Raw genomic sequence first — 26,399 nt, forward strand, 5'->3', positions numbered from 1 at the left:
GAAAACCACACGAAGAAGGAGGAAATAAACGAAAATGAAAATAAATACTCAAAGATCCACTGTCACAACTGGGAGAGGGGCCAGAATCAAGGGATGGTTTTATATCGTGTTAATAGAGAGCTTGCTTCTTCTTCTTCTTCTTCTTTTTCTTCTCTCTCTTTTCTTCCCTTTGGATGGGAGTTCTTTTTTCGATGCCTCTGGTGATTCTATTCGAGGATGGCAGAACGTGGCAGTGGAGGGCTCCCTCCTCTTTCTCTCCATGTTTAACAGATGTCGAGAGATATGAATTCAATGAGTCCATGTGTGGATAAAATGCTTCTCTCGGTCTCTTGCCGCTGTTTTTTAATCCTGTCTGCCCTGTTGGTCGGTAAGGAGTAGTATATGAGGCCAAAATACGGGACCTGTATAAGCCTCCCAGGGGAATGATGAGTGGTACGCGGAAACATAGAGCAAATAGATGTGACAATCCCCTCCAACAATAGAGGAGCGAGCTTAGATTACGGAAACATGGCAAACTAGATCTCAACTACATGCACAAATCACACATCCTAATCACCCCCTCCCGCCTCAGAAGATCTCAACTTCACAAGACAAGGCAGCCCCCCTTCCATCGGCAGCGTCAAACTACTCGGGCTCTTCCTCTCGATCCCAGGCTCCGCGTCGGCAAAATCAAATAGCCAAACGACGACGGCGAGGACCTGGACGGCGATCAGCTCGGCCATTTTCTTACCGAGACAGATGCGCGGACCTCCGTTGAAGACGGGAAATTCACCGACGGAACGGTTGACGAAGTGCGGGCGTTCTCCCTTCTCGTCGTCACCGGCAAGGGTAGGGGAGAGCCAGCGGTCGGGGAGAAAGGAGTCGGCGTCGGGACCCCAGGTGATTTGGGAGCGGTTCATGGACCAGGGGGACCAGAGGAGGACAGAGTCGGCGGGGAGGAAGGTTCCGTCGGGGAGGGTGGTGGCGGCGGTGGTTTGTTTGATTTCTATGGGGATGGGCGGGTAGAGGCGGAGGGATTCGTAGAAGACGGCGAGGGTGTAAGGTGCTGACGTGGGTGTGAAGAGGGACGGATCGGGAAGGGAGGATGAAGAGGAAGAGCCGAGGATGCGCTGGATTTCGCGGCGCATTTGGCGTGTTGCCGAGGGATAACGTGTGAGCAGGTGGAGGGTCCAGGTTAGTGCCTGGGCAGTCGTGTCGCGGCCAGCGGAGAGGTAATTCAAGGCGGAGTCGGCTACGAGCTTCTCATCTCCTATCGAGTCCAGGAGGGAGTTGACCAGGCTCCCGGAGATTCGGTCGAGTTTACCCCCGTCCTCGCCCCCTAGGCCTGCCCTTTTCTTGTTCCCTTCCTCGCGCCGGGAATTTGTGGCGCTGTCGACGATTTGCCTCCCGTGATCCCGGACGAGAGACACGGCGCGTCGGAACTTAGAACCCATGAAAAACTCGGTGATTCTCCAAAGCGGGTTCTGGAACCGCTCGGCCGTCACCCCGCTCGCATACTCAAAAGCAAGAGTAAACTCATCCCTAGCATGCATCTCCATATCATACGCCATCTTCCCCATCAACCTCGTCGTAATCTCATGGAAAACCCCCTGCATATCCACAACAGTCCTCCCATCCGCCCTCCCCCTCAACGCCTCGACGCTCTCGCCAAGATACTTGGGCAACGCCACCTCCGTTAGGATCCTCAGATTCGCGGCGCTCAAAAACGCCAACCCGGCCTTCCGCTGCGCCTTCCACAGCTCCCCATCAGCATTGATGATACCATAACCAAAAAGGTCCCACGACCGTGACTTGACAAAGTCGCCCTTCGCGAACACCCCTTCGTTCTTGAGCACGAATTCAACGTTCTTCGGATCGCTTATCAGCACGCCCCGGCCTACCGTCGGCACGGAGATCTGCAGGGTCGAGTGGCCGTGGAGACGCTGGCAGGCGACGAACCAGGAGAGGAGCTCGTGGCGTGGGCGGAGGAAGTGGAGGGCGTTGCCGAGGAGGGGGAGGGTGTTGGGGGCTTTGGGGAGTGGGTGGGCATTCCGACGGATGGGCGGTTGGAGGAGGGCGTGAAGGAGGAAGAGGAGGATGGGGAGAGAGACAGAAAGGATGGTTGCTTGCGGGAGAGTGAGGTTGAGGAGGGTCATTTCTGCGATGGCTTGGCTTAGGGGGGCTTTGGTGTGAGATGCATGGTTTAGGATGTATCGATTGGGATAGAGATGGTTTTTTTTATATCCAAAATGAAGAATTGAATCAATTGATCACAGGATGCTTCCCCCCTTTTAACAATGCTTTGTGATACTTCTCATGTCTACGGATCGGGACTGACTTGCGTCTGTCGATGTTTCGACACGTCGTTTCGGGTCAGTCACGTGGGGGGGACGCATCGTCACATCTCATCATGGACTTCAACGCTCTGAATTCCTGTTGAACCTGAGAAGAGCTCTCATGACCGAGACTTCCTTCACGTTCCCTGGAAATGGAAAGAGACGCGTAAGATTTTTGGATGATTTGAGTGTTATTGCGACCCGGCCAGAGTTCTCTGAATACGAAAGGCTAAGCACGGATCTTGCCAAGGTCAAACAAAGTCTAATTCGGCACAATGAGCGCTTCCGGGCGTCATCTTCTCGGAAAGCATCTCCGGAAATCCGTTTTTACAATCATAGTTTACTCGGAAACCTACGGGAACTTGCCTCTCTTCTCTCCTTAGAGGGACTTTTTCCTCCTGCGGAACGGAAGCGCCTCGAGTGTCCATCCTCGAGAACGCCAGTGAGAGCTGAGTGGTGATATATATCTGTCAGGCACAATCACCTCGAGAGGCCGGTGCTATGGTTACACCTGGCCTGTAGCGAAAGTCCGCCGTGCTTCCTAACGAGGAGAAGGATGACGTGCTTGACTGTGCCGTGCATGAGTCTAATGAAAGTCTGACTTCCTCTTTCAAGACTTTTCGAGGACGGTTTGTAGCAGGCTGTCGTGCCCTTCATTATCCCGATAGCAACATAGAATATTGCGTTTGGTGTGTGGCACGAGACGGGTTGTATAAAGCACTCGGCGAAGATCAAGAAATGGCGATGTTCTCGCCGGACGGTAAGGCGAGAGCTGGCTCGATTCAAGAACTGCGTGGACGCTTGGCCTCATTGAATCCCAAGTGCACGAGCGGGAAGAAGTCCCGAAATTGGAGCAAGGCAAGGCAAGGTTAGGCAGAAACTCAAAGAATGAGATTCAGAGCAGAGGAAAACCAAGGTCTCCATTCCCGCTCAAGAAGTGGCTGTTGACGCGTCCTCGTAATCTTCGTAACTCGCCCTTGGAGGAATATCGTAACAACCAGCATCGCACCACTCTCCATCATCGCAGCCATCTATATAAAGTGCCCAACAAAACATCCACCCCGATCATCAACATGGACGCCCCCATTCTACATGTACATGATATCACCACCGCACCAAAACTCCATCGCCATACAACCGGGGATTACCGAGGTAAAGAAAGAGAAGTTCCAAAAAAGAGCTTACAACCACTGAAACGAAACACACACACACACACACACACACACACCATCCATCCTAAACCAACTCTTTAAAATGGTGAAACACATTCTCCTCCACAAATCTCCCGAACGAATTCGCCGAAGGTAATAAATCCACCTTCCCAGGCCCTCCACTCCCGCCTCCGATATAAACATCGAAAACCCTCCTCATCTCCATCATCAACTGCACACCGTTTGCGCTCTGCGCCACGGGGGGCTCGGCATGCTGCGCGTACGGTCCCCCGGGCCTCGGCGCTACGGGAGCCGATCTGAGCGTAGGTCTCGGATAGGGGCTATTATTAGTATTATTATTATTTATCATCGAAATCGGGTGAAGAGCTGATTGCGGTCTAGCGGTGCCGGATCCCATGGAAAGCCCCGTCGATGACCCGTCAGTCAGATGGTCGTCGTGCGCGGCAGACGGGGTCATCATGCTCCCCGTCACCTTGGGCGCGACTTCTTTGAGGGCGCTGAATGTGCGCCAGAGCCTCTTGGATACCCACGACTTTGCCGAGAGGTCTTTGACGAGGTCGAGCACCATGTAAAAGTGGTCGCGGGACACGGCCGAGAACTGTTGCGGGCAGTGCGCCGCAGCGAGGAAGACGACGGCGACGGCCGATGTGAGGAATTGTTGGTAAAAGACTTGCATTTTTCGGTAGAGGTTTGTCGTCGTGTCGATGTGGTTGAGGTAGCGGATGGTGTCGGTAGCGAGGTGAACGGCGGTTTGGGCGTAGTGGAAGTTGTTTCGGATGGTGTTGGAGTTGCAAAGGAAGGGCCTATACAGCCATAGACGGAGCTACATCAAAGACCAGTTAGACGAAACGAATCAAGGTTGGAGACGTCTTTGACATGTGACCGAAGCTCCCTTCTTTTTCTTACCTGGTTAAAGCGGAGATATGTCCATATCCGCAATCGTCGAAGATTGTACGAAGGGGTGGTAACCATCCGCTTCTCCTGACTCCAGTCCTTGATCTTGACCTCCTCCGGCGCCTTTTCATACCACTGAACGATTTCTCGGTCTAGGTTGTTCACTTCGTAGGTCGAAATTTCCTGAGCAGCGGGCTGGCCGTACTGTGACGTGAGCTTGAAAACTCGAGCGCCTAACCGCGAGTACGCGATCAGTGTCATGAGATATGGATGATCCTCCTGGAAGAGAGTGTCAGCAAATGATAGCCGGAAAAGAACAAAAAACAAAGCCTGCTTTACGTACCGGTAACGGTAGCTGCGGGTCGATATCCTCGTCTCTCGCAACATACGGTAGCCCCGTCCCAAACGACCATATCCTCTCATACACGTAGGCAAACCAAAAGCACGTAAGCCCAGTCTGCCTATCCTCGTCGTTCTCGATCGCCATCATGCTACTCCGGTGATGCAGACCCAGCTCGAGACACAACCTCGCCACCTGTCCCATAACTCTCCACGCAAGGATCTCGTCGTTGGATAGGAACCGGTAGCCTGCCAGCAATATGAGGAGCGGTAAATTCCTGACGTTGTTCGCCTCGGCCATGAGCTTCGCGTTGAGCTCAGCCTCCATACTCTCGTAGATACGAGTCGCCTTGTCGCTGTGGCCATGTTCCTCAAAGGTGAGCGCGCAACAGATGACCACTTTCAGAAGCAACGTCCTCTCGTCGTTTAGGCTCGGTAACATGCCGTCTCTCCTACTACTCTCCATAAACGAGGCTAGACTTTGCGCGTGACTTGTAACGGTCTGGATGGTAATAACCGGGAACAAGATTCCAATCTCCTCTTCGTGTAGGCGACAAAGGCGAAGCATCTCGTCATTCGACATGTCCCATAGAGGGTCCTGAGGGGCCGAAGTAGTCGGTCCGCCACTGGCGCCACTTTGAATAGCCAGCGGACGAGGCGATTGATCATCGGCCTCGGAGTCTCCAGTGCCGTATGGCACACCCTTGTATGCTCCCAAAGATTGTATCGTCGGCATATCAGTAGCAAACGACGCGCCGCCCAGGTGCCCTCCACGGAACGTAGTCTTCGGCTGTGTCATCTCAGGCCGGTACGCAGAACCGTGCGACAAGACTGGAGATGGCGAAACGGTCGGGGGTGCGCTCGGCGAGACGAGAGGTAGGACGCGGTCTTGCGGGGGAAGCATTCGCGGGAGGGTTTCGCTTCGGAGGGCGTTGAGGCTCTGGAAGAGATTGTCGACCTGCTCCTGGAGCTTGCTGACCTTGGCCGTCATGTTTTTAAACTCCTCGGACTCTTTGAAGTTGTTGGAGCAGCAGTTTGGAGCGTATAGGCAGGCGAGGTTGAGGTTTCCGCATCGTTGACAGGGGGTTTCGCCATTGCATTTTATCTTTCGGCGCTTGCATTCGTTGCTAAGGGAGGAAAATTCCGAGAGTTAGCCTCGCTATGAAATCGCAACGGGTTGTCCTGTACAGGGCGACCGCAGAGGATGAGAAAGCTCCGGGGGGATGAGGAGGTGGGAAAGAGCTCACCAGGCAATTGAGATATACTATAGCCAGCCGATTGAAGTCGTGTTAGTACACCATGGCCTACTTTCGCACGATATGTCCCACTCGCAAGCATGCAAAAGACGGGCTTCTCGAAGTCCGACACCCAAAAAAAGTTTCTCCTCGGGGGATTCCACTTACGCGATTCCTCTTACTCCTCTGCTGCTTCGTCGGTCCCGCAGCCCCAGCGCCAGTCCCAGGCTCCTCCTCATCGGCCTTTCTCTTTGCGCCATTCCCCGGCGTCGGCCCATCCAGGGAAATCGAGTTTCGCGATCCTCCAACACCGCCAGGCACAGACGCAGACCCCCCACCGGAACCGTATGGCGCAGAAGCTCCGGCCGGGGTCGACGGCTGCATCGAGTGCGAGGAATGGCCACGGTACAGAGCGGAATTATCGACGGAGACGACGGAGGCGGGCGAGGCGGCGGCCCTGTGATGCTCGCCGGGGGTTTGGGTGAGGTATCGCAGGTCGCTTACCTGCGTTTCGATCTGTTCCATTGTTCCATTTGACGGATTTGATGTGGGGGAAAGGAGGGTGTTAGGGAGGGCGGTATGTGGAGGGTTTTGGTGGGGGAAGGAAGTGGCAAGGGTAGCTTTCTAGTGAAGTCGAAATCGGAATTCTGATTATCGCGGGGGGTAGATGAAAGGGAGGACAATGGAAGAAACGAGGACTTGAGAGACAGGAAAGCGGAAGAGAAAGGGAAAAACGAGGCTTGTTTTCTTTTTTTTCCGGGCTTCAATTCGGGGATTCTGGATGGTAGGTTTCGATTTAACGGGGAACCATGGGGACCTTGGACTATCGTCGTTGCATCGTTTCAACTGCGGCCCATTTTTTCATCGAATTTCCGGGAACTATTTTCCTCAAAAGAAAGAGAATAATAATAATGATAATGATAATAGTAATAGTGTAATAATAATAATTAAGTGCTCTCGGTATTTTCGCTGCGCAATAATAATAAGAAACGAGCCGGCCCCTGACGACACGGATCCAGGTTGCAACGAGCCCCGTTCAAGAAAAGTGTGAGATGAAGCGGCGGGAGGGAGAGAACAGGGCGGTCAAAATGCGGTGCGGGTTTGGCTGAGGCTTTTGGGGTGGTTGGCATTTGGCAATGGGGAGGCAAGAACGACGATCGTGAGATATAATTGATACTTTTGCGCCGGAACTGTTCTTTCCTTCATTCGTAACTGCCTCGCACACTGCAGCTCTGGTTGTACTTTGCCGGATGTACCGATACCAGTACAATTACTGGTACAATTACAAGTCCAGTACCACTGTACGAAGGTACCAAAACCCACATGTCAGGCCCAGCCAGGCAAGAGTCTTCCAGGTCGTCGTCTTTTGCTTCGTCGTCGTCTTCGTAAAGGTGACTTGCAGGAGCGACCTGGGGCACGAGGTTACTTCGTACTTCGCAGCTCGTACATACTGATACTGCAGATGCTGCACTACACTACAGATACTCCAATATTGAATTGATTGATGCAGCCCATTTGGCCTTTGCTTCGTCATTGATGTCCGCCTCACCAACGACGTGAGCAATCGACCTAGCTTTCGTTTCCCCGTCCGACGTCCATCCAGACCACAGCCGTCCAGTAATGAGACACTGATTGACTGCACGATTGATTGACCTACCGGGGGCTGAATATGTGGGATGCGTGTACTCGCCAAGGTGTGGCTCAAGAGTGGCAAACTAACCATCGACACTGTGCTATCCCCGCCAACTTGTGAGCACGAAAACAGTGAGATTAGCTGTCGATCCTCAGTCGACACGGTGCCCTTGCAGGGGTGGTGGAGATGGCACATACCCTGTTGGCTTGTCTTTTTTCCCGGCCCACCAAAAGTTCCAACCCAAGCGTTGGTTTTATCTGCAACGACCGAAACTTGCCGCCGCTAGTCAAAGTAGTCAAAGGGAAAACATGGTGGCATCGGACGGTGGGCTGTGGTGGATTTGGTGGGTTTCTGGTCGATTTAGTGGGGACGCTGGCGTTTCTTCAACCTTGAAATCCCCGTGCGGCTTTCTTGCTCAGGTCTGATGCGGAATAGCGCGGATTTAGAAGTGGTAAGAGTGGTCTCTATCAGAGATGATCTGACTTGATGCGTCAATCTCGTTTGCGATCTCGCCGAGCCGGACCTACGAAGTAGTTTTAGACGGTATCGTAGTGTGGAAAAAAGCATCAAATGATACCTCTTTTCCTCTCCATCGCCATCTGAAATGGACTACGATCGTGACTCCCGATCCCCCGGTGGCGTTAAACCAATTTACGAAGCATAGCCTCAACTTCATTTCCATTCGGTGGCCTACGAAGTAATAGCTCATACCGCGGTACCTGACATCGGATGCGTTCGCCAGCTTCTACTTGGCAGCCGCAATCGTGCCAGCACATTCACCAAACCCGACGCGCCCGCTGCCAGTCCCAGCAAACCCTCTAATCACCACCGTATCGCCATCCTCCAAGAACCTACGAACGGCGCCAGAGCCCACGGCCACATCCTTCTTGCCTCCGTTAGACATTTCCAGCAGACTGCCTCTCTCGCTCTCACCAGGCCCGCTGATCGTGCCGGATCCCAGGAGATCGCCCGTTCGCATGGGACATCCTCCGATGGTGTGATGGGCGATCATTTGTGGGAAGGACCAGAGGAGGTTCTTGGCATTCACCCTTGTAATTGTGGATGAATTTCCGTCGGACGCTAGTTGTGGTGGAAGAGAAAAAGAAAAGATTAGCTCAAAACGAAGAACGTAAAACCATTTCGTACTTTATACACGTAGGTTTTTGGCTGAGGGGAGGGGAGTTGGAGCGTAAGGGGGGTGTATACGAATTAACTTACTCTTCAGCTCAACCTCAAGGTTGATATCAAAAACCGCCTTATCTTCACCCTTCAAATACTCCTGCACCTCCGTCTTGTTCTCCAAAGCCTCCGTCCGGAACGGCTCCAAAGCATCCGCAAGGATAACCCACGGACTAATCGATGTGGCAAAGTTCTTGCTATTAAACGGACCAAGCGGTATATACTCCCACGTCTGGATGTCCCTCGCGCTCCAATCGTTCAGCAGAACGTAGCCGAAGATATGATCCTCGGCATCGCCCACCGAGACCCCGTCGCCAAGGGCGTTGGGCGTCGCGATGATGCAGCCGAACTCGAGCTCGAAATCGAGCCTTCGACAAGGCGCCGTGATGGGCTGCTTCGGCTGGCCCTCGACCGGCGGCTGCGGGAGGATTTGTCCCCGGGGCCTGCGCACAGTGGTCCCCGAGACGACGACGCTGGAGGCGCGTCCGTGGTAGCCCACGGGCAGATGCGTGTAGTTCGGCTGCAGGGCATTATCTGGCCCTCTAAACATGCAGCCTACGTGAAACGCGTGATGGTAACCCGCGTAGAAGTCGGTGTAGTCTCCGATCTCCACAGGGAGGTGGAGCTTGACGGATTTAGCGGGGACGACGATCCTAGAGATCCAGTAATCGTCCTTGCGCAGGAAGGACTCGTACGTCGAGTTCCCGGCGGACAAGACATCCTGCAGCCGGCTCCTCGTCTGCTTGTGGATGGGACGGCCCAGCGCCGCGAAAGCGTTGAGCGTCGGCTTGGAGAAGACGTCGCCGTGCTCGGCGATGAAGTCGAAGACGCGGTAGAACTCGGGATGGCAGGCGAGCTCTTTCATGTCCAGCACGTAGCTTCCCACAGCGACGCCGACGTGGGGGTTGGGGGAGGCCGACGTGCTGATGACGCCGAAGGGGAGGTTGGCGAGGGAGAAGTCGCTGGCTGGGTCGATGTCCAGCCAGGACGTGAGAGGTTCATTTTGTTGCGCCATTGTATGGTTTCGAGAGCTTGATTGATCTCGGAGGCTATTTCTTGGGGTTTGACTCTCAGCTCTCGAGGGGGATGGAAAGTTCACGATTGTGTGATGTCCGCACTCGGCAGATGACGTATTATGATTTTATGGGATTCTTCCGCCCGAGAGGTACGTGTATGTAAGAGTAACCCAACGGCCCCCAGCAGAGGCAGCGATGACAAGTCTAGGTTTTGAGAGAGCTGGGCTCGGTCGAGAAAAAATTATGCCGGGATACCGTGATATGGTTGATACAATCTACGAAAAAGCAGGTACAATTAATTACAACAGGCTGGAGGTCGACTTCAAGCTGCTTCTTGCCCCGCGTTCCAACTTCCGAGCTGGTGAGCTTCTGGTAATGGAGATGGAGATGGAGGTGTCCGGGGGCTAACCCGATGCAACCCGAAAGCCCGACGCCGGCCGACAACTCATTCCGTTCCGCGATTAATACACACAATCCCGAGCCTCCCTTCTCCATCCCTCCATTCTTCCCCACGCTCGGCTTTGATGCCCAGTGGACAATGGCTTTTCAAGGCTGGAAGCTTCCCCTCATTTAAGCGCGGAAATGGGAAAGAGCACGAAAATCAAGGTTGACCAATTGCAACCCGATTGGTAATATCCTCCCCCCGAGTTGTCTTCCCCCTTGGCACTTAAGACAACAGGTACTCCGCACTTCCCACTTCACTCGGCAGCATGTGGAAGCCAATAGCTCTCAGTCTCTCTACGAAGAACTGATAACTTGATCATTTATGCAACTGCTTGGTACCATTGTACCAAACCTGGCTTGATGGTTACATAATCTCGGAAGGCTACAGCCTCCAGCGTTGCAATCGAGGACTGCCCCAATCCGGAAATAACCACGAGGCATTCAGATGGAGGAAGGAGCTCTTTCAACCCCCTTCGCAGCTTCCTCAGCTGCACGCATCGCCCACCAAAGTTTTATATATTCCTCCAGGCCCAAAGTTGCCAGCCGAGCAGCACTGCAGGGTGCACTCGGGGATGGCTTCCCCAAACTGCTCAATGGTTGTCAGCAAAAACTGCGGTTTTTCGTAGCCTCGGAATCGTCGACTTCGACGCCCGGGGTGAGCTTTTTGCACATTTTTTTTTTCTTCTTCTTCTTCTTCTCCCCCTTCACAATTTCCACGACATGGTCCGCCAAAAGAAACATATCGGGAACTAATGTCTAAAAAAAAAAAAAGCCTTACTTTGGCTAACAGAGACGTGTTCATTGGAGAGTCGGATAACCTCGAGGTATAATGCTGGATTCTATTCTTGGGTCGCATCGTCTAGTTGATCCTTTACTCGAAACGTGGTGGGTGATACATCCTCAACGAGTCTAGCGGAGCAAGATGCCATCCCCGAACCGACAGACAGAACAAAAGAAGATGAAAAGAACGCAAGGGGAAAAGCAGTGGTTCAGAAAAAGAGAAGGGGGAAAAAAATGAAGAAGACCTCCAAATAGAAACGTATATAAAAACACATCTGCATTAGCCATCCTCTAGCTGTCTCTCCCACACTCACCCCCAAAAGTACCAATAAAAACTATACGCAACAACAAAGAATCCGCACCACCCCAAAAACCCAGCAAGCAACAGCTGGTTATACGTCTGCCTCGCGTCATTCCTCGAGTTATTATGCGGGAACGGCACATCCGGCACCGGCAAGTTCAGGATCTTGCACAGCGGCTCCCACCCGTCCTTGACCTGATACCAATGTAGCCTATCCTTCGGCACGACGTCCCTCAGATGGTCTTCATGGAGCTCGAGCGAGCCCTCCTCGAACATGTCGAGCCCATAGCGGAAGATGGCCAGCTTCTTGAACTTTTCGCGCCAGATGCCGTACTGGTTTACCTTGGGCACCCACATGAGCACGAAGGGAAGGTGGTAGTTGCTCGTCATGGTCATCATGTCCTGCATGGAGCGCCACCAGGATTCGGGAGAGCGCGTCGTGGCGATTACGATGGCGTCCGGGAAGGTTTCCATGAGTTCGGGGGTTAGAGCTGCGGCGGGGCAGTCCATGGTGGCTACATAGCCTTCGAGGAGGTCAGCGAGGAGGTATTGGATGTGCTTTTTGTCGGCGTAGGTTTTGTCCTTTTTCGCGACCAGTTCCATTACTTGGCCCCATTCCCGGATTTGCTTGAAGGTTCCGCCGGTGGAGTGGACGCCGGAGTCGTGGACGGGCCCGCCGAGGAGGATGGTGAGGGCCTCGTTAAGGGTCTTGGTACCAGTTCGAGACCTGGGGCCATAGAACGGTTAGTAAAAGGAGCTGTAAATGGGAGACTGGCTGCGAGAACCAAATCCGGCCCTAGCATGGTAGGCAGTAGCCCGGCCCGATATCCAACACCTCTTGAGAAAGTCCAGTCGCCTGGAGCAACGTACATCCCAGCACCAATGACCTGGAACTTGGCCCCAGGCATCGGCTTCGTTGGCATTTGGCCCATGATTGCGATTTCTTTCCAGCCGTCTTTAGACTAGAGAATTAGGAGAATAGCGACCAATTCAAGTTGTAGTGTTCCCGTAGTCGTCGAGCGGTCAGGAGGGATCGACAAGCTATCTCTGGAGACTATGTGTGTTTCAAGCTCTCTACTCGCTAGCTGTGAAGATATCTAAGGTTAGTTGTGCTCAAGCCATGGAGGAAACTAATAACGGAAAAGCTAGCAAGAAGCTCGACCTACCTCGACGATCGACGAGAGCTATCACCAAGGAGCTTCCAGTTCGATAAACGTGGCATGACAAAAGCTCTTATACCTGTCAAGCTTTCCCCAAAACTCCTCGGTAGCACATCCCACACCCCTCCCCTTCTCCCAATCGATTGGTGGACGGCTTGCTTGATATATCATTACGTCTAGTGTCGCAAAATGATAAAGGCGTTCTGCCCGGCAGGGTGATGTGCCGGTTAAAGTGTCCAGGGTTTCTGCGAACCGGCCAAGGGTCCTTTCTTTTTCATTTTCACTCTTCTTTCGATAATTCCCTCTCAAAAGCCCTCGCCGATTTTACGCCACAATTGGGCGATGACGTGGAGGGTCCACGGTAGGTCCTTTAAGGCTAATGAGGTTGAAATTTATCGTTTGATAGCACACCCGAACTCAATATCGACGAGTTGAGGATTACCTTGCAAATCCTGGGCCCTGGGACGTCTTGGCGTCGGAAACCCGATGCCAGAAAGGCTGCAGATATATTGATCGACCGAGTCATTGACGAGTCGTGAGACTCACTCGATGTCCCAGGTAGTGTGTGGTGTTCCAGGCCTTGATCCTCGCCAATGATCCTTCCTCCGCTGCTCGGCGTCTTAACACGGGTGTCTTCCTCGAACTCGTTGTGCAACCGTTCGAGATAACGCCTTAATATATCAACCTCAAGACCTAAATCCAAGTCCAATATACCTATTCTCTATGATCTACCTATGAACTAGTTAGCGAGGAGACAACTGAGAGGTTCAAGTTGCTGAGTTCCTTTCACCTGTAGCCCCCAAACCCTGAACTCCATCATTTCGTCGTCGTGCCGTATCACTAATCTTGATTCTCAATTGATCCCCTATCACTAATCCCTAATTCCCCAGACTCCCCGTCCCGCCGCGGAGAAAAGCGAAAGAACCGCGTGCCCCCGAAGACGTTCATCGGAACAACAGCCCGCTGTCGGAACCATTCTCCGGCTCGAGACGAGACGGGAAAATCAAACCTGACACATTGTCTTTTGGCAGTTTACTCATCATTTGGTTTATTAATCCTACGAAAAAAATGGTTCACAAATCCCTTTTCGGAGGAAGGTTCTGCAGCCGTTTCCGGCTATGAGGTTCGGCGACTTTGTCGGCCGCGTCATCGGATGAGTTTAATGTTGAGACGGGCTGGCTACATTGATGTTGCTTAATGAGGCAATCCAAAACTTCATTCTGGACGGAACTAGAGATAGTAAACGGATAAAAAAAGTGGCGTCATTTTCTGGGGATCTTGCGATAGGGACTGGATTCAAGGAAGTTGAGGTTGGAAGTTGATCTTATATAGCATCCTCCGATCCTGCGTGTTTGAAAGAGTCCCGGCTGTGAGAGACACTCGGGAGTTTCCTTGCGTTTTCAAGGCGGCAACTGTAAGCGGTAGATACAGATGTATGACGAAATGGAGTGTTTATTATTTGGGTATCGTTCATAGCCAACGTGCTAACGTTGAAGATCAGTGGTTACAGCAGAATAGAAGACGGGCGCACACTTTATGCGTATGACACTACCATCAGTAGATATCGAAGAAGCCAAGTAGTCTGGGCCCAGGCAGCCCACTCTTGGCGTCGTCCGACAACGCAATTGATCGGCGATCAAAAAGGAATATATTTTAGAAAAAACCGACAAAGCCCGGCCGCCCTACGCAAACCTATACGTAAGCTGTGAAGTCGATGCTTCCCTCAATTGGGCCGCAATGCTCCCCTTTTCCGGCACAACCACCGCCGGGGGCATCTGCGGGACGAGTCCCACACTCTGGCCGAATGCGCCGCCCGGCGCTGGAGGTTGTTCGTATCGGGTGTCGCCGCGTGGACCGGGTGCCATGCCCGGGATGAAGACGGGCTCCGCATCGTCGTCGAGATCGTCTTCGCGGACGGCGTCGAATTCTCGGGGGAGACTGGCAGTTAGGCCCTTGTCGATGCCAACTATATAACAGGTTACTATCGGGTGTAGGAGAAAAAAGTGAAGATGCTTTGGAGGAGGTGGCCGTAAAGAGGGTGGTGAGGTGAAAAAGCGCTTACCACTCATGAGGTGGACCAACTCATATAGCAAAGGAACCCACAAGGCCAGAGCCAACCCCTGGCCCATATCCCATTTACTGTCCCCGATCCACGTCGTCTTCCCGATGAAAACGTAAAGGAGAATAAGGTACGCGAAGGCACCAATGAATCCCAACACCGCATAAATCACAATCAACGTCCTCATCGCCCGCCTAATCACCCGATTCGCCCACATCTTCCGCCCACCGCACCTAAAGAAGGGCAAAACGCAACCGATGCACAGGGCGAACAGCACGGGGCACCAAGCGCCGACGCCATGAGCGGCGGGGAGTGTTCCAGAGAGGGGGAAGAAATCGTCGGGGCAAACACGATCGAAGGAGTCGTTATAGCTGCGAGGGCCGACTGCGCTGAACGCGATCGCTACAGCGGAGAGGATCCAGGTCACGACGAGGAGGGGCGCATCGACCCATTGGCGGCGGGAGCCCCAGAGGTAGGCGGGGATGGTGGCGGCGAGGGAGAAGAAGGCGATGCAGGCGACGAGAAACTGGTGTCCGTATGGTCGGAAAAAGTCATCGTCTCTCTGCTTCATTATGTATGCCCCGTCAGTGATGAGGCCGATAGATGTTCCGAGACATAGAATGATGGCGCAGATGAAGAAGTGCCGAGTCGTTCCGTAGAACGCGTAGATGATCCTGTCGAGGGCGGTGAAGTGCGAAGCGGGTGGGATCTTGGGCTCCCCGGGAACGGTGCGCGTGTAGAGCGCAATAGCCATCACGCAGTAGCCCAAGACCAGCAGCGCCTCGAGCCCGACCGAGACGATAGTGCCGATGCCGATGCCCGTGTTGTCGACCTTTAAGTTTATCGCCTTGCATACTTGCGAACGGCAGGGCTCGAGCGCGTCTCCGTAATCGTAACGGTCAACACGCGAGTCCCAAACATAGTCATGATATTCGAGGATTGTGTCGTTGCTCAAGTTCCGGGTAGGAAACATGGCAGTGAAGAATGCGGAGACATCTCGGAAGGAGGGTTCTGAAGTTTTGCCAAGGAGGAGCCCGGAGACGTAGGAAGCCGTCGCGCTGCAATTGTTGGCGAAGGGGAGGTTAATGGGACGCCGTGGCGATTCTCCCCATGGCGCAACCATCGTCAATGTTGGGAGTCCCGAAAGACGGCGAAAAGAAGAAAAATATTCAGAGTTGAAAGCGGTATAACCTTGCGCGGTTGTTTTAGTATCCTAGGAATGAAGGGCCCTCCCTGTGTAGTCCGGCTCTTTAGGCACCACTCCAGGCTTCCACGATCATGGTTCTTTTCTCCGCGGGATCACGACGAGGTCGACTCAATGATTGTTACCGCTGAGAGTCGCAAATTGCGCCGGGGGAATATATTCGGAACGAGAAATTGAGAGGAGCAAAAAATATCAACAGCACTACAGTCTTAAGCGAATGACTAGAGGTGAGTAGAAAAGCACGCCGGACAGAGATCTCTTCACAAAGAAACGATGTTTTGGTTGAATCCTCCAGAGAACATCGCCAAAACGAAACTCGCATCTTGAGCGGGGACAGAAATTTCCCCCTTCCCCAGTGCATGGAGGAGGCGTATTTGGTGTAACCTTGGGCCAGCCCAAAGCGGTCAAGTCCCAGGCACACATCAGACGACTCTTCGGGCTTAACCCAACAGTGAAGGAATGTGAGATAAAGGCCGACCAAAGTCGAGGCCGAGTCTACTTTGTAGTCTTCGAATGAAGAGTCTGTAAAAAAAAAAAAAAAAAAAAAAAAAATGAAATCCTCATGGGGCAAACACGAACCTTCATAGCGACCGCGAACTACATGAACAATCGGGGTTAAGCTCGCCTTCTGAAATCTTGCCAGGCGCCATGCCGTTGATGCTGTGCCCCAAATTGGGAATGCATCTCCGTTCCTCCCAAAGGATGCGATCCCTGCAGCAGGATATCAACACAAAGCCCAGTACTGAGGTATTTTGGCCGAGATTCGGGAACTGACCAATCACCAGGGTCTCCTCGGAGTGTTCGTAAACCCACCAACTCTGGTGCAACCCTGGTGTAGTTAACGGATTCATGAGCCTCTCCTCATGCTTCCAAGCCTCTGTGGCTGGACCATCTCGTGGCTCAGAGAGGCCGATGGGGATGGATAAGTCCAAAGATCTGCGGTGAAAGACCATAGACGGTAAGCACCCACTCCAAGGCTAGCGTACGAAGTAGATCTCCAGTCTGGGGAAACGCCGGTATAAATGTCTTGATGCAACCTCGAAGGTTTTCGAGACATCGTAGTATTCGGAGAGAAGCCGCTGCTTCTAAGCTCGAGCAGGAAGGTGGGTAAAGACTTTGCAACGGACATTTCTCTATTCGGAGGGACGACGAAATCTCGGCAGCCATCATGGCTTGGCCAGTGCTTGCAATCGTGATGAAAATACTACATCCCTCCTGTCAAGAGTTCCTCTTCCCTCGCAACCCGTGCGACGGCTCCTTGCTTTTTCATCCATGTTACCATTAGAACCTCCGAATCCCACCAGTTGTCTGCCTTGGGAAGTAGTGTTAGCGCCATCGTGAAGCGGCCACACCCATCTATCCGCTCTGGTAGAGACGGAAGAAGCACGATTTCTTCTCTAGTCGTGCTTTGCGGTCGCGGTGGAAGCAGAGAAATCGATGTCTTGTGTGTCAGAATGCGACCTTCAGCGTCGTGAGGTGCAGACCGGGCCGAATGCCTTGATCATTCGATTGCCTTGAAGAAAAGCAGAGTTGGAGATGTAACAACAAATGTCTTGGGCGTGACGTTGCGGGTGGATGCGAGGAGAAACATTTCGACCCATGATGGTTGATCTGGAGGTATGTACCATGATGAGGACCGGCGGAGAGGAGATCGTGAGTTGGATAACATCGATTGCTTCATTAAATCAAGACTAAGCGGGGCATTTGTGGAACAGATGTCAGACATTCTCCAGGTGCTACGAAGGATGTACTCCGTAAGTGACCAATACAGATCCATCCATCAATGAGATCGATGAGTTCCAGTTACGTACAAGATCACGGCAAGAGTACCGAACCCGGTACTTTGTACACCCCGTCGGAAATGCTCCGTGAATGCATTTGATGACAATCCAATACACTAAATGGCACTAACTCCAGTAATCGGATTTTGATGCTTTAATTGACACTTCATCCATCAAACAATAGCCCGGTGTCGTCGATGGAGGGCAAGCTCGGCGGCGCTACAACCTGGCTGGGCTGTTCCCGAGCCCAGGTGGGAACATGACCAAATTGAATCAATTTAAACTCCTCCTGACGCTGCCTTACACTTGACTATTGCGACGTCGATCGAAGATGGATCGATTGATGCTAATAACCAGGGTAAGCGCCCTTGAGCTACTTCATAATTGGCTCTATTGTCATCTTTGCTTCGTAAAATCCTTAATCCGGAATACAATGATCTCTCTCCTTGAGCCTCAACCTCGACATAGGCTCTGGACTTTAGTCCAGCTCGGTTCGATTCGTGCTTTGCAGGCGCAGGCATTTAAATCGATTTCTTTGCATCAACTGCAGTGCCCCTAGTCATTTCCATTGGCCATGGCTCGCATAAAGTCAATCATCAAGTCCCCGCCTTGATAGGTCCGTCCACTGTCCCTGACACCCTCCACTTTGCCCATTCCCCCACTCCATTGTCCCACTCTATCCATCCCATACCAGTTCGCTACATCCTCCATCCCAGTTATTTCCTTAATCCTAGTTGATGCCATCCCATCTTTCTCCCATTCTGGTTACATTGGGCTTCCTTCCGAAAGCATATCCCCCCTTTACCTACATCTTGTTCGTGATTATTCGACAAACCCTCTCTCTCGTCTCGCTTAAACAGGCGATCCCCTCCGTTGGGTGGGCACGTTTAATACTGCATGGCAGATTTCGGCATCAATCTATATTATCGGTGATCCGCTTCCGCTGCATAACATCCGCCGCCGATCTGCCTTCACATGTGAGCCACCATGTTTGTTTCCTTGTTCTGGTAAATATATTAAATATATATCTATACTCTGTTGGTCCTGGAAAACAAGATGCTATGCGTTGAAAACTTGGCTTGAAGCATAGAAGCATGATGATTGGAATCAACTACATCGCTGATGGCGTGGCTCATAGTATAAATGCTCTCATAATAATAGTCCAGGAGCTCGAGTGGAGCACACCCACGCCCAGTCAACGTGTCCCGGTGTAAGTGGGGAGGGGGATGCCCCCCGTTTCGGTGTTTGGATGGTAGTCGTGTTAGATCATTGATGTGTGCCATCCGGCATTGCAGGCAGACCCCTGGCAATATCTTCGCCTGGTCACACACGCAATCCTGCCAGTCCTGGGCGCCAGCTGCTTCTTAACTGGCCCAAATGTAAAACGCCTTGTAGAAACAACCCCAGGCACGTCTTCCCCTGAACTTAGTTTCCAGCCCAATTAACAGATTCTTGTCTCCTCATTTGACAGAAATATTGTGTAGAAGATGCGAGGAGGGAGAAGACACGACAACTAGGAGATTGTACTGGCGGCGAGGAGATGTGGTGACCAGGGCCAGGTCGCATTGAGTTGGCCGACTGGTGAAGGGGAAAAGAGAAAATGAAAAGAAAGTTACCCTTTTGATGGAACATGCCAGCGGGCATGGCAGGTCGTTGTTGGGCATGCCATCTTCAATCCTACCTTGACTTCCTTTTTATTCTGCACACCCACTCCTACTTCTGAGGCCTTGGGTTGTTGTCTCCTCTTTCCTCTCTCTTTCCAAGGTTGCGCTTGCCTTCATAGTCATTCCCTTCGATACCCTCTCTCAACCGGCATTGAGCCTCGCGGACATTCGTTTCTCTTGACAATACCACTTTCTCCTTTCGTTCTTTTATCCCCGAACAACTTCTTGTTCGCATTGTTACGCTTCATAGAGTGAAACGTTTCTTTCACCTCGGGGTTGGAGACAGCACCATTTCATACATTCATTCTCTTCTCGCATCTATATATCCATATCTTCACTCCTTGGAAGCAAGTCCTTCCACCTGAGACATCTCCACCGCAGCGGACTTTCTTTCAAGCTATCCAACGGCGCAAAAGTTCCCCTTCTCTGCACGGATACCTTCTTCTAAACACACATAAGTCATCATGTACTCCTGGGGTTTGCTCCTCTTGGCCTTTAGCCAGACAGTCGCTGCCTGGGGTGCGCCAGGCTACGGAGGCTACAGACTCGTCTGGCAAGATGACTTCGCAGGCGGCGCAGGCGAGCTCCCCAACGGTGACAACTGGAACATGATCACCAACCTGAGGGTCAACAACGAGCTTCAAGATTACACCACATCCAACAGGAACCTCCAGAGGAGCGGCGGCAGCACTCTGCAGATCGTACCCTGGAACGAGAACGGCAGGTGGACGTCCGGGCGCGTCGAATCCAAGTACGAGTTCACCCCGGAAGCCGGCCGTCTCACCATGGCCGAGGCGCGGATCCGATTCGGCGATAACCCCATCGCGAACAAGAAGGGCTATTGGCCGGCCTTTTGGCTCCTGGGTGCTTCCATCCGACGGGGCACCGACTGGCCCCGCTGCGGCGAAATCGACATCCTCGAAACGGTTAATGGCCAACTCCGTGGTCTCGCTACTGTGCATTGCGATGTCTATCCCGGCGGGATTTGCAACGAGCCCACCGGTAGGGGAGCGTCGACGGGGTTCCCAGATCAGGGTTGGCACAACTGGAGAGTGGTTTGGGACCGCCGAAATGGTGACTGGACTCAGCAGACTATTACCTGGTACCTTAATGAGCAGCAGTTCCATCAGGTTGCTGGATGGTCTATCGGAAGCGAGGGCATCTGGCAGACCTTGGCCCACTCGCCCATGTATTTCATCCTTAACATGGCGGTTGGCGGTGATCTGGTAAGTACTTAACGAGTCTCTTTTCTTATCAAGCGAATACCCTTTCTCACCCCCCCCCCCCCCCCCCCCCCCCCCCCCCCCGGGGCCGGGCTAGTTTGGCTAACACCTTCTTTTCTTCCCAGCCCGGAGCCCCCGACGGCAACACCTGGGACGGCTATGGTAGCATGATGGAAGTCGCATACGTTGCCCACTACGTCCAGTCGTGAGGACAAGACTCGGATCAATGAGCCAGGATCATGATTCTCTTGGGCCTTGCATTCTCTTCGAAATGTATATATTGCCTTTGTTGTATTTAAAAACGAAACACATACCCTCTACAGCGCTAATAAAGAGGGATGCCTGTCAATATACCGAGACTTGATGATGAAAGCTGGAACGAGTGGTGTTGTCTTGCGGAATCGGGTCTTTTGTATGTCCGTTCTCGAAGCACAACGGGAGGCTCCACCTGGCATACCCGTCCAAGCCTGTCGCCCACATTTGCTGTCACGTGATCCATGAAATCGCGAGCACTTCGTACCCAGAACAAAAGCACAACTGTCTCTTGCCTAATTTGTGATGAATAACTCGGAACTGTATGTGTAAGTTGTCGTGTCCAGAACCCCCCGGCGATGTCGGTGGGTCGCCGAGTCATCAGGAGCACAGGCGACATGTTCGAATCACCCGACTGATGTCCGATCCCGGAAGCCACCACCGGAATATGGGACCAAGCTGTATCAGCGCAGGTCAAGCTTGGCCCTAATTGGGCGCTAGCGCTCGAACTGAGGTCATTTCCCCAGATTTCCATCTCGGTCGGGGCGGAAGTGTAAGCAGAACAGTGGAGAACAGAGGGAATTTGACCAGGGCCAGCAGTGGTAGTGTACAAGTCACAATGTACCCAATAATCAGCTCATCAACTCATCAATGGCCTAATCGAAGCTAATTACTGATGGGCAACTGACAAGGAAGCTCCGCTACAGTGCCCGCGTGCTCATTCCTCGAGTAACGTACGAGGAACGTACATCATTGTAGTTACGTAGTTCACGGTGAAGTGTTTCGTATCTGCTGGGCAGACCACTTTTTGCCGTACTAGTCAAGTATCAATTGATCAATCGATCTGTTTGTACCCTGCACCAATCTGATGTCCCCCCTGAGCAGCTCCACGGCAAGCTCAAGTCACGCGATTACCTTCGGCATGTTGTACACATACCCGGCCGACCACATTCGACCGTCTATTGTGTTGGTATCAGTACTGGATCCCATGACAGCTTCCCTTGCCGGAACGTAAGGGGTCTCATAGCCCTCACAAGCTGGTACCCCCGCCGGGTACAATCAATAGCAAGCAGAGGCAAGACCAGCCCAGCCCTTTTGTTCCCACAAATGAACGAGTAAACTGGCCTCACGGGCTGGCCTGGCCAAGGAACTTGGCTGCCCCTCCCTCTTTCTGTTGTCTTAGTCCGCAGGTCCCCCCTTTCCCCTCATCGACGTAGTTAAACTTCCCCCCTCCTTCAAGCTTCGGAACCTTCCATCTTCCCCCTTTCAACTCTCACACCTACACACTCACACACAAACACTCAGAACTCACCATCATCGCTGTACGTCATCCCCAGACAGATATTCATCTCTTCCCTCGAGATTCATTCTACACTGAAGCTTGCTTCCACCTCATTCGAACTTGCCGGGTTTGTGGTACTGTCTCTGCTAACATCGCCGGTTGGACAAGTTCGCGCTTCTTGAAACCCCCGCATCAACCCCGCCTCACCAGAGCTCCCCAACAACAAACAACCGCAAACATGGCGGCGACAGCGAAGAAGACTGATGTTAGGAACATCAACGATCTTGGTATGTTGTCTTACTCATCGAGAGCCAGTTGGCCCCTGCCGTCTGGTATCCCTACCCTTGCCTTCACGTGCTAATTGGACACCGACACGTCATAGAGAAGGAAGGAATCGAGTTGAAGATCAGCCCTGAGACTCAAAAGACGGGATGGTAAGTTCTGATTAGCAAGGCATACCATGCCGTATCTTCTTCTCTCTATTTTCCAGTGTCCGGAAAACTGAGTGTGGATGGTGCTCTAGGAAAATAAACACTTCCCCCTCGACGGTAGACGACCCGGCCGTCCTAAAGGAGCTCCTCACCACTCCTGCGGTCAAGAGGATTGACCTTCAGTTCCCCCTCGGAATCGAGGTGACTGCCCGTAATCTCAAGGGCGTCACGATCAAGGATGCGTTAGACGCAATTCACAAGGCCTATAAGAAGAGGGTAAGATGACACCACACCAACTTCAGCAAGCCGTGTGCTCGGGGACTTCAACACCTATCATTGTAATTATTCGCTAACACTAATCTTTCTTTCCCTGCTACAGGCTGACGACGAGTTGGATAATCCCTACCTCGCTGGTTTCGAGTGGGACAAGGAGGAGTCGTGGACGAAACTCATTGTGCATCTCTCCAAGACTTCCAGTGCCCCCATAGAAAAGAAGAAGAAGAAATAAGCTGCACGCTAAACTGATCGATGCCGGCTACTGACCATAGCCAACGCTTCTCAACCTCATCGGTCTTCAGTTCGGGTAGCTGCTGCTACCGTTGGGTCATGTCTTATGGGAAATATGTCGGGTGAGGTTACGGGAGTGGCGTATTTTGCAACGGACTGGCTGCACCATATTACATTACACATACATATTGTAAAACAGCCGACGATGGACTTTGTGTTATTGGGACGAGAGCTGGCTTGCCCTGACGCTATTGCTTAATATACATTGTTCTGCTGTCAATTCAAGTTGGTGAACAGACCATGATGGCCTCTCCTGTTACCTTCATGACCTTGTGAAAACTGGAAGTGATGTGCGAGTGCGACTTGCGCTGCGTCGACGTGCCACAGCCCTCCAACAATCGATGCAGTTCTCAGGTTGCTCACGTTCTCCCATTTACCCCAGATCACCAAAGTGGGGAGCTTCTCAACGCCTTGAACTAACACCAAGATAATGCATGATCCAAGGCGGGGATGCGTGTTCAGCTTAAGGTGGGGCAGCGTCGGAGAGCAACTGGTTGGTTCGGTATTAGTGTATTAACATCGTTATGTGTAGGTTGGTAGTAGTACTGTTAAGTTACAAACATGGTCAATATCCACGACTTTGTGGGTGCTGGAAGTTTCCATCTGGGGACATTTCCGCAACGAGAGATGTAATTTCACTTTCTCTTAAGACCTTTAAAGGACCACCCCAAGAGAAATAAAAATAGAATCCTCAGTATTTGTGCCGACCTCCAACATTGAATCTGAGGCCTGCACAAATCCCAGTGTTTGCTGCATCATTGCAGACATCTGACGTAAGGTCCGTCGCTTTCGGCTTACAGACGCGGATTCTCTCTGGCTTCGCTCGGCTATCGACGGGCCACTCCGCGTTCCACGACATGCATGTGTCGAGTGCGGAAAGCTCCCATCTTAGACTCCCGGGAACAGCCATCAGCGGCATCCAACAAGTTCGGGGAAAGGACCGAGTAAGTTGTTCCCGGTTCTAAGCTGGGACGTCGGGATTGTTAAAATGGAGGTCGGCCGCCCCTCTCTCCTTCCCGGACTCATCGATTGGTGAAACTAACCTCATCTGTAGAACTCGGGAATCTGGCTATATCAAGACCAATTCGAGTGTTCCTCCTACCTTTGATACAGGATAATCCTTGTTCTTTGTTTTTATACCTTCTTTCTCCTCTGTATTTCAGTTGTTCACGATGCCTACGACGGAGTTCAGTTTCGCCGAAAAGTACCGGTACCAGACCGGATTCGACTCCTATCTCGAGTTTGTCATCACCCATTCCCCAAGGCTGAGCAACATGCCTAGTTTGGCCTTAATATGAACGTCACTAACATGGCCCTTTTCTCACATGAAGGAGTGAAGCTGTGAAGGGATCCCTTCCCATTGGAGCCAATTCGCCCCAGAAACCGGCGCACGGCTTATATGCCGAGAAGCTCTCGGGCACGGCCTTCACGGCCCCACGCCACGAGAACAAGCAGACATGGCTCTACAGGATACTCCCGTCCTGCTCCCACCCACCCTTCGAGACCTCAGAGACCAAAGCCGAAGCCGTCGTTGACTTCTCGAAGCTGGAGTACATCCCTGACCAGCTTAGGTGGGATCCCTTCGACCATAACGAGTCCAAAGACCTAGACTTCCTGACGGGTCTACGCCTCGTGGCCGGTGCGGGCGACCCCACGCTCAAGCAAGGGATCGGGATCTACATCTATGCGGCGGGGAAGAGCATGGCTGAAAACGCCGCCTTTTACTCCGCCGACGGCGATCTCTTGATCGTGGCGCAGGAGGGCGTTTTGGATATTCGGACGGAGCAGGGATGGCTACTCGTGCGCCCTATGGAGATTTGCGTCATCCCACGCGGCGTCAAGTACCAAGTCCACCTGCCCTCGGGCCCCGCGCGTGGCTACGCCCTCGAGCTGTACCAGAACCATTTCATCCTCCCCGAGTTGGGCCCCATCGGCTCCAACGGTCTAGCCAACGCACGAGACTTCCAAGCCCCTGTGGCGTGCTTCAGCGAAGACCACGGCACGACGGCCTCGGACGGGCCCAACGCGTACACCGTCACCGTCAAGTTCAACAACGCGCTCTTCGAGACAAAGCAAGCGCACACGCCCTTCGACGTCGTCGCCTGGCACGGAAACTACTACCCCTTCAAATACGACCTAGGCCGCTTCAACACCATCGGGTCCATTTCCTATGACCACCCGGACCCCAGCATCTTCACGGTGCTCTCGGCGCCCTCCGGCCTCCCGGGAACCGCCGTCGCCGACTTCGTCATCTTCCCGCCCCGCTGGCTCGTGGCGGAGGATACGTTCCGCCCTCCCTGGTATCACAGGAACACGATGAGCGAGTTCATGGGCCTTATTCTTGGCGCGTATGATGCTAAGCGCGGCGGGAGCGGGGGGTTCGTTCCGGGGGGTGCGAGCTTGCATAATGTTATGAGTGGACATGGGCCGGATGAGGCGAGTTATGAGGGCGCGAGGAATGCGGAGTTGAAGCCTGCGAAGGTCGGGGAGGGGAGCTGCGCTTTCATGTTTGAGAGTTGTTTGATGGTGGGTGTGACGGAGTGGGGGTTGAAGACGTGTAAGAAGGTTCAGAAGGGGTATAATGCAGAGAGCTGGGGTGGTGTTAAGGTGCATTGGAAGAAGCCCGAGGGAGAGTCTGGTAATGCGCACCTTCTGTAAGTGACTTGGAGGGCATGGCTACGGTATTACGCTGGATCAAGGAGGGTTTAGGATGCTCCATTGGAGGCTTCTCGGTGTGATGCCTGAGATTGGGATTTGAGTCGAGGTCTCTTACTGTTAGTCTAGGCTTGTAGTTCACATTGATGCCAATCTTAAAACTGCCATGTAAGTTACCGCCACAATGCAGATGTTATTGGCAACTTCCCGACTCGTACTTAGTGCCCGAGACTTTTTGTTTGTCAACGTCTTGTCCATGTCCGCGGCCCATCCTCGTTTTCAGCCCGGCTCGCCTTGTCTCTCCCTCCAAATTCCTAATTAGAAGGTCGCATTGGGTGGCTGGCGGACTTTTTTTTTTTTTTTCCCCGTCTTTCCCCACGCCGCTCAATCTCAACCTTCTCTCAGGCGACTCGTCTCCCCCATAGATGATTCGTTCGCGGCCGGATGATCAATGAATGCAAGTCCCAGCCTAGATGTCTGTCCGTACACTACACCGCCGGATGAGAACCTTCCCGTTCGCCTCACCGATGTAGGGCCGAGCCTCATCCGCATTTTTAAGATTTAAAGGGTTTTCGTGAGGCTGAAAAGCCTTCTCAAGATGGAAACCATATCCGGCGCTATTTTGTTTTTTTTTTTTTGGGGGGGGGGGGGGGGGGTTGGAGGCGTAGTTTCTACCCTTCACCGGTTCTTCATCTTTTATTATTTTTCTATGTCCTTCTTTCTTATCTTCTTTCCTTTTTGCCGATTGTGGTTAGATAGTGTGGGCTTATATCTTGGGGGTTTGTTTCGCAAAAGGGAGAAATGGGTTTTTCT

The 26,399-nt window shown here is 52.7% G+C and overlaps 7 protein-coding genes and 1 pseudogene across 7 annotated transcripts; 3 read left to right on the plus strand and 5 right to left on the minus strand.

Annotated features, from left to right (window-relative positions):
• Positions 1 to 548: 548 nt before the first annotated feature.
• SAPIO_CDS10910 lies at positions 549 to 2,135 on the minus strand (annotated as a pseudogene; the record flags this gene model as incomplete).
• A 1,416-nt stretch (positions 2,136 to 3,551) lies between these two features.
• SAPIO_CDS10911 (Fungal specific transcription factor domain-containing protein) lies at positions 3,552 to 6,480 on the minus strand (the record flags this gene model as incomplete). The annotated part of the gene is made up of 5 exons (XM_016784444.1): positions 3,552 to 4,310; positions 4,394 to 4,660; positions 4,725 to 5,847; positions 5,968 to 5,984; positions 6,124 to 6,480. 5 exons carry the CDS (start codon positions 6,478 to 6,480, stop codon positions 3,552 to 3,554), a joined length of 2,523 nt encoding a protein of 840 aa, XP_016638658.1.
• Positions 6,481 to 8,333: 1,853 nt separating this feature from the next.
• On the minus strand, positions 8,334 to 9,782 carry SAPIO_CDS10912 (Fumarylacetoacetase; the record flags this gene model as incomplete). Its single annotated transcript, XM_016784445.1, has 2 exons — positions 8,334 to 8,668; positions 8,807 to 9,782. 2 exons carry the CDS (start codon positions 9,780 to 9,782, stop codon positions 8,334 to 8,336), a joined length of 1,311 nt encoding a protein of 436 aa, XP_016638659.1.
• A 1,535-nt stretch (positions 9,783 to 11,317) lies between these two features.
• On the minus strand, positions 11,318 to 12,240 carry SAPIO_CDS10913 (putative nad dependent epimerase dehydratase protein; the record flags this gene model as incomplete). The annotated part of the gene is made up of 2 exons (XM_016784446.1): positions 11,318 to 12,035; positions 12,179 to 12,240. 2 exons carry the CDS (start codon positions 12,238 to 12,240, stop codon positions 11,318 to 11,320), a joined length of 780 nt encoding a protein of 259 aa, XP_016638660.1.
• Positions 12,241 to 14,150: 1,910 nt separating this feature from the next.
• Positions 14,151 to 15,650, minus strand: SAPIO_CDS10914 (uncharacterized protein; the record flags this gene model as incomplete). The annotated part of the gene is made up of 2 exons (XM_016784447.1): positions 14,151 to 14,434; positions 14,531 to 15,650. 2 exons carry the CDS (start codon positions 15,648 to 15,650, stop codon positions 14,151 to 14,153), a joined length of 1,404 nt encoding a protein of 467 aa, XP_016638661.1.
• Positions 15,651 to 19,640: 3,990 nt separating this feature from the next.
• Positions 19,641 to 20,608, plus strand: SAPIO_CDS10915 (Beta-glucanase; the record flags this gene model as incomplete). The annotated part of the gene is made up of 2 exons (XM_016784448.1): positions 19,641 to 20,402; positions 20,525 to 20,608. 2 exons carry the CDS (start codon positions 19,641 to 19,643, stop codon positions 20,606 to 20,608), a joined length of 846 nt encoding a protein of 281 aa, XP_016638662.1.
• A 1,563-nt stretch (positions 20,609 to 22,171) lies between these two features.
• SAPIO_CDS10916 (uncharacterized protein) lies at positions 22,172 to 22,872 on the plus strand (the record flags this gene model as incomplete). Its single annotated transcript, XM_016784449.1, has 4 exons — positions 22,172 to 22,220; positions 22,316 to 22,367; positions 22,457 to 22,640; positions 22,744 to 22,872. The coding sequence occupies 4 exons, from the start codon at positions 22,172 to 22,174 to the stop codon at positions 22,870 to 22,872; spliced, it is 414 nt and encodes a 137-aa protein (XP_016638663.1).
• Positions 22,873 to 24,103: 1,231 nt separating this feature from the next.
• SAPIO_CDS10917 (Homogentisate 1,2-dioxygenase) lies at positions 24,104 to 25,589 on the plus strand (the record flags this gene model as incomplete). The annotated part of the gene is made up of 2 exons (XM_016784450.1): positions 24,104 to 24,171; positions 24,263 to 25,589. The coding sequence occupies 2 exons, from the start codon at positions 24,104 to 24,106 to the stop codon at positions 25,587 to 25,589; spliced, it is 1,395 nt and encodes a 464-aa protein (XP_016638664.1).
• Between the last annotated feature and the right edge of the window lie 810 nt (positions 25,590 to 26,399).

The sequence above is a fragment of the Scedosporium apiospermum genome (genome assembly GCF_000732125.1).
Source record: "Scedosporium apiospermum strain IHEM 14462 chromosome Unknown SEQ_SAPIO_0176, whole genome shotgun sequence".
Taxonomy (NCBI): Eukaryota; Fungi; Ascomycota; class Sordariomycetes; order Microascales; family Microascaceae; genus Scedosporium; species Scedosporium apiospermum.